A 10,426-nucleotide genomic window follows, 5' to 3' on the forward strand; every position below is an offset into this window, starting at 1 on the left:
GATGCTTTGTAATATCTCTAAGTCTTGACAAGCAAAGAGCTGCCTACACCTGTGCTCATAGGAAGCATCTGATAAATACACATAATAATTAACAAGAAAAAGCTTCCAGACAGATTTCACACCAGCTTTTCTTAAGAAGCACTTCCATGACTTTAAAACAAAAACATAGACTTAGAAAAATAAAAGCACAGTTATATAAAGAATAATTAAGACTAAATATGTGAATGAACAGTCTCCAAGTAAACTCAATTGTTTCTAATACTAACTCCTTCAAAAACAAATTATTTCAAGAATGAATATAACCAAAATTGAAAAGTTATAATTCTTCTAAAATATTTAGTAATATATAACAAAAACTTGTACTATATTCCCACTATGTTCAGTGTTAACAAAATGTACCCCAATTCCTTTCTTTCTGCCCTTCCCCCAAATTACATATCTTTAAAAAAGTCACTGAATCTAATTCCTAGAGCAGCAAAATATTAACAATTTAAATGAAAACAACTTTCTTCTTGAAGATAAGAATGATTTTTAAAATTGAATCAACTGAGAGTATTTATTATATCCTACAGGGAATACAGGATTTGAAGGCCTATTTAATTAATAAGTACATTATGACATTATGTGAAAATTTCTCCTGCAAAGGAATTACGGAATCTTCAGTGGAAAACTGTTCTCAAAAACCTTTAAAACAGAAAAATTATTCCTCAAAACCTCAAAAGGTGGTTCAGTTTTACAAGGAAAGTAAAAAACACTATAGTCTAAAATTTTAAAGATTACTGAGTTCAGAATATAATTCATTGTAAATTACAAATCCACTGAACATCAGTAGGACACAAGTCTTGAAAAGAGAAAAAATACATTAATTTTAAATATCAATTATTAAATAAAATTAGGTTAAGAATGGTAAAAAAAAAAAAAAAGGTTTATTTTCCACACCAAATAATCTTACCTGAATCATTTTGCTGTTAAAAAACTCAAGATACTGATTTCATTTTTCATCTGGTCCTGTCAACGATGCTATGACAGGCCCTGCAGGAAGCAGCAAAAGATCAATGATGGAGTGTAGCTATGATGTGTTTTCATGATCAAGTTTTGTTATGGAAAAGGATATCCATATAGTAGCTTGAAACTCAGGGAATATTGAAAATATCTCAGAAAGTTTGTCAGTGTACATAAAGTTTGTCAGTGTACATAATATTCCTTTTTTGTACTTTCTAGTCTTAAATGTTTATTTTCATTCAATTATTTTATCAAAAATTTAAAAATGACAGTGCAGTATGTATGTGGAATTTTGAAGAATCATTTCTATATTGATAAGAATTGATAAGAAAATAATTATTCAAGGTGTCAAAAATGAAAAATGAAAAATGTTTAAAAGTATGGGAATGATTCTCTTAACTTTCAGAGATGATTATTTTAATCTCATTTCCCAAGATTACTGTAATTACCAGTAAATTATTAACTATTCATAATTTAATTAAAATAAACTTAAACAGACTTCTTGCAAACAGTAACTTCAGAATCAAATAGTTACTGGCGATAATGGTAAAAATTCTTTCAAGAAAAGCATATATGTTGCAAAAAAAGCCTGTACAAACTCCAGAACTTAATTACTCTTTGGTAATTGAAAGGTTATGTTCAATAAAGACCAAAAAATTCAAATTAGTAAAATAGAAAGTCAAAACTACAAAATTCCTTCACAAGATTCCAAATGATATTTTTCAATTAAGAATTATTTTAAAATAGTATAGCACCTTCCCAGATTTAATATAAAGACATTTTTACGCTAGGAATTAGTTTCATTCAAGGGCAATTAATAAAATAGCACTGTCATAAGACCCCTACAATAAGAGGAAACACTATTAGAAGACATATGAAACTTCTATGTATGTCTTGGAAGCACACTGAAGTCAGTCTTTCAAATAGATTAAGAAATTTAAAACAAGAGAAATACACGACAGATTAATTTTTTTAGAGTGTTTATGGTATACCTGTCTTGTTTGTTGAAACACTTCAAAGGATTCGGCAGAGTTCGCTTGCTAAAGCCTCTAACATGCTAAAAAGATACAACTTAATTTTACATGGATTATTTCTCATATATGAATAAACACATGTTAAGCTACGATAACACTAATAAAAATTACAGTGTACTTCCATTTATTTTTGCTCATTCATGATTTGAAAATGCACTTGTGGAACAGGGAAATTTAGATACTGCTGACTTAAGATTGTTTTCTTTCTATTTCTATACAAACATCTTTTGTGTGTGTGTGTGTGTGTGTGTGTGTGTATTCTATCACATTCATAGAAATCATATTAGTTTCAAATATCTCCATATAAAAAAGTAGAAAAGCTGATGCCATATCTTTTAACAACAAGATGAAGAAAACGGAAATTTCACCAACCCAAGCATCAGGAAGTACTGAAAAGTACTGCTTCATTTCTTGCATGTTGTGTTTTATACCATGACACTTCAGTCTCTGAGGGTCAGGTTAATTAAGCTCCATAGCAGCTGCAGTGCAATGTGAGACACACACTGCTGCGGTTCCCACCAGTCCAGTCCAATTACCTGTAGTATTCCAGCACTGGACAAGTGACAACCAACCTCTTCTCTCTAGTCACTTGCTCCCACTGGTCTACTGATAAATGTTAGAACAAACTAACCTCCTTTTGGAAAGGACTGCAAGCTGAATGCACCTGCTGCAGGCTGCAATGATGAGTCCCAGAGAGATGTTTGTCAGTCAGATCTCTGCAGATGTTGTTTAACTTTATGCTAGAGCTGTATCCAAAGATGGAAATGAGATGGCAATCAAGCACAAATCTCCCACCCTTGTCCCCCCAATTTTATTTTAAAAAGCTGCACTTGCTCATAAAAGTGGTTTAAAACAGCTCCACTAAACTGAAAACAACTAAAACTAAATTCTATGGTAAAAAGTAGTTTATTAGGTACTGAATTTTAGGTAACAAGTGGCATAATTGTGTTCAATAAGTGTTATTCGTGTTATTGAAAAGTTTAAAATTTCTCTTAAGCCAGAGCAAAACAAAACAAAACAAAATACCTATAAAATAGCAAGTTTTCAATGGGTGGTTTATTGCTCAGGTTTTTAGTGACACCACATACTCCTTAGAGTTCCCAAGACACAGATTCTTCTTCCTCTTGTATATTACACAAAACATCTCTCATATATAAATACTGAACTATTTCACCAATTGTGTTCACTATTTCTAAACTATTCCTGAAACCTTTACGGAGGATATTTTCAGGGTAATGTTGTTAGACGTATTGGATTTCCTCACAACGTCACAAATTTAAACGAGCTATTTTTCCAAAATCCAGAAGGCTTGAAATAGCAAATATCAAAGTGACATTGTACATTATAATTCATGAAAATACCAACAGTGTAAATAATGTTCCACAACTTACTAAGTCAGTGATAGAAGATACAACATCACAATAAAATAAAAAAGAATCAAGTAAATTGAATACCTAAGATTTCTAATACTAATTCAATTTTTCTAAAAGTCCCATGCTACAAAATATTTGCTTACATGATTAAGTATCAAAATTGTATCTTTTGGAGTTTACAATTTTAACATAGATTGTGCTATGCCAGTAACATTCCTTCATATGTTAAGATTTCCTATTGCTTCAAATGAGAAACAAAATATTAAAAAAACAGTAAATTTTCAGAGACATTAATGTCTAAGTGAAAGATTATGGTTCTTCCACCAACTAAGGGTATAAAGAGACAAAATATAAAGTAACCCACAACAACAGGTAATGTGACAAATATTACAAGTTTAAGATTTAAAGGAAGACACATTCTGTGTCAGCAACTCTTTGATCACACTAAAATCAAAGATACAACACAGTGTAATGATAACCATTGTATTAAACTCAATACTAGAAATTACACTACTTTATTTTTCCTTTTTAAAACTCTATCTACTAATTTTGCCTTAAAATATGTATAAATAAATTTCGAAGATGCTTTGCATCTAGATGAAAGTGTTTAGACTGCAACTCTTAAAAGCTGTAACTAAAATATTCCTGTTGTACCACCAGTATCGTAATACTCTTCCTTCAACAATATAAACTAAAAGAAGTGATCTATTTTAAAACTTTATCTACTCATCTGATTTCCCAAAAAAATGATCAGTCTTATGCTATACGGTCCTGAGCCTAAAGGTTAAGGGGGCCACTGACTTCTTCCCATGTCAAAATTAAGGCAGTGTTGGGTATTTCCTTCACTAAAAGAAAAATTGAGTTACAGTCTGCTTTTTCATGAGTTTTAAAATTTTACCATATAAATGGCTTGTGATTAAAAAAAAAAAAATCACCCAAGTTGGACAATGCTAAGATTATGATGTAATAAATCTAGGAATATAAGTTCAAATTTTAACTTATGGACCATAAAAGTAAATGCTTTACATCAACTGTGATCCAGTTTTATAACCATGAATATGGAAACAGTGTAAGATATAGACTAATATATGCTAAGATTACAGTGAATTATTTCTATTTGATATAATGAATATCTCTGTCATACAATGGAATAACAATAGGTACATTATGAAATGTTCTAAAACCTAAAACACATATGAAAAAATACATTTTATAAATCCTTTACTATTTCCAACCAATAATGTATTCAATAAGTTTTTTGGATTATCTACCTGAACCATGTATTATTTATAATAAATAAAATCAACCTATCTATTAATGAAAACTAAACACACCTTCAGATGCCAAATAAAAAATAGGAGAACCCTATCGTCATTCTGAAAATGCATTCATTAATATATTCCCCAAAACAAGAAAGCTGTTTTTTACTACAAGGCAACAACTTTAGGTAACCTATTTGTAAAAAGATATACAAATAAATAAGCTGTTTTAATCAAGTGAGAGAAAAAGATATACTCATAAATCACAGGTAATAAGGAGTATTCTGTAAGATTTAGATTTTTGAAAAGATAAAATGAATTACAAAGCACAGCAAAAAATAAAGCATGTCCACTCGATCTTTTCTTTCTGATTACAGTAATTTAAAAATGCACTTTACAATCCTCACCATACAATTTCCCCAAATTATTTTATTTATGCTGACATGTTGAAATACACAATATAAAATACAGTTCTACAAATTCTAAATCATACCAATTAATGTGCACAAAATATTTTCTAGATTTCAACCATAAGTATTAAAAATTACTCAAAAAAGCAAGGTTGCTTAAGATATTTTAAAGACACAGCTGAGCACAAAACAAACAAAAAAACACACAAAAAAGAGACAAATGTGATAAATATGAGTAGATATATTGGCTACAATAAAAACAATGGACATACATTTGAGTTGAAATTCATTAAAAAAGCCCCAAAGTGTGTCTGTACTCTGCATTATATATCCTAAAGGAAATCTGTCTTAAATACATCAGTATGTTAACTAAACCTTTGGAACACAATTACATTCTGTTACAAAACTTAGGTAATTTGAGAAAATCCATTAGGTTATACAACTAAAGTATACTTTTCCCCAAATAAACTGTCTTACCAAATGAGAAACAGAAAATTCTTCATGAAATAAACATCAACATATTCATTCTAATCAAATAGGAGTCATAAATACATAAACGAAACAAAAAAACGGGCTTCCAAATAAATTACTGCATAATCCTACAAGAAAGTCCTTCTAACTCGGTGATATGAATCACAGTTCTATAATTTACTTTGTCTGAGATGAGCAGGTAAGTATTGCTTAAATATATCTGAGAACGAGAAGTTGGAAGTAGCTCAGAGGCTGTTATATTGAAGAATACCAGGACCTTAGATAATTCCACAGGCTTGTGGTCAAGTGTGAACAGAAAGACTATTAAAATTGAAGTCTATCAGAAGAAGAGAGATGTATCTGTCTGAACAGGTAATAACCTAGTTAATAACATATTTAAATAAAAAGTGTTTAGAATTAATACAGCTTCTTATTAATTACAAGGCTTTATTTTATCCTTAAAATTGATTCCAGTGTGTGCTTGGTTTCCACCTGTTACAGGCAGAGCGTATATGCCTTCTTTTATCCAGACATTTCAAATCACATTTGATCAGGTTACGTCACTACACACACAAAATTTTGTTCAACGCATTCCAGTTTTCCATTTTTTCCAACGGATATTCTTGCTGTATATGAATAACGTGTCTCAGAACTAACTATAAATAAAATAAGCAATTTCAATGTAATAAGAAAAATATGCATAACTAAGTGGACTAAAAACAAAAGATCTAATTCTTGGTGCACCCTTTCCAACCCACTGAAAATAAACTATATTCAAATGAAAAGGCATTTAATTTACTATTTGGAATATCCTTGATAAACACCAATTTTCTGTAACATCCCTGCACATCTGATACCACCTCATGTTTAATGCAAAAAAGCTATTTCATTTTCATCTATTGACAGTGAACTTAATTTACCATTGCAGCTCTTTTCCTAGAACTATCACGTTATTAATTCTGCAATCAAGCTCTTTTGAGTGCTTTTATTTGTAAAAGGTTTTCACAATTCCACATTGATTTTTTTCATCATAATATACCTTTTAAACATATAAATGTGAATATGTTAGTAAACTTTCTTAATGCATAAGGAAAGTTTCAGAGACAAGGAAAGCCATCTACAGAACTACACTCACAGGAGCAAACTTTCGAAGGGCAGCATATCTAATGCATTACACTTTAGTTTAATATTTGTAGTGTTTACCAAATATACTACGTTTAATTTGTATAACTAAGTGATACTGTCGACCATTCTAAAACCTTATCTAGCATAATAGTCCATTTTCTACCACCAATCAATTGGCTATGAAAAAGAAATCCTCTATTAAAGAACTCTTACTGAAATTAGATCATTGAAAGCAAATAAGCTTTTCTTTTCTACCAGGAAAAAAAAAAGGCAGTATCAGTCCCCTCAGCAGTGAATAAATATTTTTTATGGCCATAAAGACAAAATAACCAAAAACAAACAAACAAACAAAAAAGGCAGAAGCTACACCTGGGTAAAAGCAAATCAGTTAATGTTTTAGCTAAGAGAGATACTATTCAATTATGCAGATTTTCCAGTTAAACTTAAAATCCTTACACTAAGTAGCAAAATGATAAAAAAGAAAAAGATAAAACACGCAGAACTATATAACACTTGAAATAAAAAACACACACCGAAAAGTACAAAAAAAATTATACCACCTAGGAAACTTGCCATTTTCCAGCAGGTTACAGTACCACACAACTGTTAACGTATTTTAATCTAATACAGCTGTTCATAACACAAATTTTCAAGTAGTATTTTACTTTTACATAACAATAGATTTCCTTATCACAATTACATTAAAAACGCAGTATTTTAAAAATCTGAAGAGGCAGCACTTGTCCTCTTTACTTCACTCCAGGGCCAACAAACAAAGCAGTGAAGCAGAAAGAGGTACATAATGGATTTAGAAGTAAATGGTCCATTCTTTAAGGAGCCTTCCTACCCCCTCTTCTGAATTCACTCTAGACTAATTGTCATTACAATGATGTCTGAAAACTTCAAAAGAACCCTATTTCCTGATGCCAGCTGTCCATGTTTCTATCTTTAAATTTTAGAGTTTTTTCCTAATTAGAAAGAAGTATTTAGAAATACCCAAAAGATTCATCTCATAATTGTTCTAAATCAGATACAGTATATCAATTATTGAAACAAAACATAACACCAACAGTAGAAATATACTTTAAAATTTTCCACAAATACAATATATAAATAAAGTCATAGTATTAAGAACTTCTTTCAATACAACATACAGCACAGGTAGATCTTCTCTTTTTTTTCCTTGGGGATTTATCAAACAATCTCTTCACTATTGCACCTACCTGGGTAAAAATCTTTGGACTTAGACAGCTTGATGGTGGCTCCAGTTTCTTTTTGCAACTGAACAATTGTCTGTCCTCCCTTCCCAATTATAGATCCAGCAGCATAACTAGGTATGAGAACCTTTAGAAAATACTGGCCGTCTTCTGAAAAATGCAAAGAAATATACTTGGTTAACATGGTAATTTCAAACTTTGTATCCCCTCTCCACCCTCAAGAGGGAAAAACAGCAAATAAAACATTGGGCATACAGCTGCAGGAAATATGGGGTTAAATTTTTTAAAGAACAAAAATAAGCTAATTACAAAGAAAAATAAAGAGATACAAAATGTTTCCCATTTTGTAGGATTTATACTTTCAAACTTGGAATTAAAAACTAAACATGTTCTATCATTTTGCAGCACTGTAGAAACTGATGACTAAATTCCAGTTGTTATTCCAAACATGGAAGTCTTCCAATTCTATCTGTGGTTACTATGGTAAGATGAAATGAACTGACCCTTTAACAAAACTTCAGAGATTTATATGATGACAAACCTTTGCTTAACATATTCCAAAATAAATAAGTAAAAGGACTGTAAATAGTGATGAGCTATATTTGTTTGACATTAGCAAACACCTAAGGACTACAATTAGCCATTGACTATATCCTACTTAAAGTATGCAAAACAAACATTTCTCCTACCAAATAATCCACCCAAACTGTAGGGTGTATTCCAAGCCTGTAATAACTGCCAGGAAATAACTCAAAGTGATGTGAACTGGCAAATCTAACTAATCCTGGTGTATTTCTTTAGCACTTCTTAGTCTACCATGATCTCATTTAAGCTCATTAATTAAAGGACCTTAAGAAGAATTCTGCCAATACTAAAAAGCTTAGGAGTCATTTATATCAAATACACTTAAAAGTGACCAAACAGATTATGTTACTTCTCCAAAATAGCCACAATTTTTAAAGCGGAGGGGGTGGATGAACCAAGAAAGAGTGAAATGAAATGTTTTAGAAAATAAAGCCAACTCCATAAACTTTAATTTCCGACAAACTGATCTAGTCTTAAATAGGAAACACCCCGGTAAATCCAGCTTCCTTATGTGAATAAACGTTCCAAATTTTGCGGGTGTGCCATTCGCAAGACCCCCATCCGTCTCTAATGTACATGCTGTAGATAAATTCACCTCTGCCTCGATGCATTGGGTGCATTGTTAAGATGACTCCAGTGCAAATGAAGAAGCGATAGCGGTCCCGTTATAACTCATCTTCCCAGGAAGCGCAGGATGTTAAACTAACAAGTCAGAGTACCAGACACCCCCACCCTCGTATGCACACCTCTGAAGACAAATCAATGAGATATTTGCAACGACAATATAAGTGCGGTAAGAGCATGCACTCATCAAGATTTTGCATACTACTTGTGGCCCAAAGCAAGGGGACTAAGAGAGAAAAACTCTCCGGTGCCCCAATCATTTGCTATCCGCTACCCAAGTGCCATTTATTTATTTATTTTATCAGACTGTTAAATGCAGCGCGCATCTTCGGGCGGCCATCACCTCACTCGGGGGTCATCCTCCTCCTCTTTAACGGACCCCCTTGCCCAGGTCTAGGATATTTAAATGGTCAGTCTTTAGACCGATTAAATGGAAAGATAGGTCTATTCCGAAAAACCGGTCGCCATTTTGATGAATGATAAACAGAGAAATGGAAATGTGTCCGGGACGGCAAGGTGCCGGGCAGGTGCAGGGGAGGGGGCGCGGGGCAGGGGCGCGGGAGCCGCCGGGTTCGGGCTAGAGGTGTCCGGGCCGCGGGAGGGAGGGAGGCCGGCGGGAGGGAGGGAGGCAGGGGCGGGCGGCGGGGGATGGGGCCAGCGGGGAGGTGGAAGCGATACCCACCGCCCGTATTGGTCCTCTTGGTGCTGCCGGCTTCAGGGGGGGCTTCCAGCGGCCTTTTCCGCGAGTCCGGCGGGTCCAGGTCTATGGGAACCCCAGTGTGGGTCCCGTTCTGCTGGATGGGAGCTGCCGCCATCATGTTTGCAGTTCCTGCCGCTGCTACGGGGAGAAGGTTCTCCCTTTTGTTTTTGGCTTTTTTTCTTTCTTTTCTTTCTTTTTTTCTTTCCTTTCCTTTTCTTTTTTTTTTTTTTTTTTGCGTTTGGGGTTTCTTAAGGTTTTTTTTTTTTTTTTAATCGGATCAATAGAAATCTCTTTAGGAAAAAAAAGCTATGTTGCTGGTTTGTTCTCACTGGGGAGGGGGCAGGGCTGAGGAGCAGCTGCAGTGCAGTGTCAGAAAGGAGACAGGGGAATGGAGGGGGTGTGAGAGACGGAGGGTGAAAGAAGGAGAAGAAAGGAGAGAGGGGGAGAGAGTGAAGGGAGAGGGGCGAGTGAATGAGCGGGAGGAGGGGAGCGGGGAGGACGGGCAGAGGGAGTGGGAGAGCGCGAGGGCTGGCGGGGCGCGGGGAGAAGCCGAGGAGGAGGGGAGAGTGAGGGAAAGAGTGAATGAGCAGGAGGAGGGGAAGGAGGTGGATGCGGAGAGAGGAGCG

At 33.9% G+C, this 10,426-nt stretch overlaps 1 protein-coding gene across 6 annotated transcripts in view; it reads right to left on the reverse strand.

The window, feature by feature from the left end:
• NOVA1 (NOVA alternative splicing regulator 1) overlaps positions 1–10,082 on the reverse strand; it is a gene marked incomplete at both ends in the record, with an annotated part of 148,066 nt that extends 137,984 nt beyond the window's left edge. For 2 of the 6 annotated variants that reach the window (XM_080809156.1, XM_080809154.1), the window contains 2 exons: positions 7,898–8,041; positions 9,783–10,082. In XM_080809156.1, the coding sequence (XP_080665282.1) occupies positions 7,898–8,041; positions 9,783–9,918 (280 nt within the window). Of the gene's footprint in view, positions 1–7,897; positions 8,042–9,071; positions 9,097–9,782 lie in introns of those variants that run through there. The other 4 variants (XM_080809157.1, XM_080809155.1, XM_080809159.1 and 1 more) reach the window with 2 other exon arrangements.
• Positions 10,083–10,426: the final 344 nt, after the last annotated feature.

This window comes from Martes martes (genome assembly GCF_963455335.1).
Source record: "Martes martes genome assembly, chromosome: 7".
Lineage (NCBI taxonomy): Eukaryota > Metazoa > Chordata > Mammalia > Carnivora > Mustelidae > Martes > Martes martes.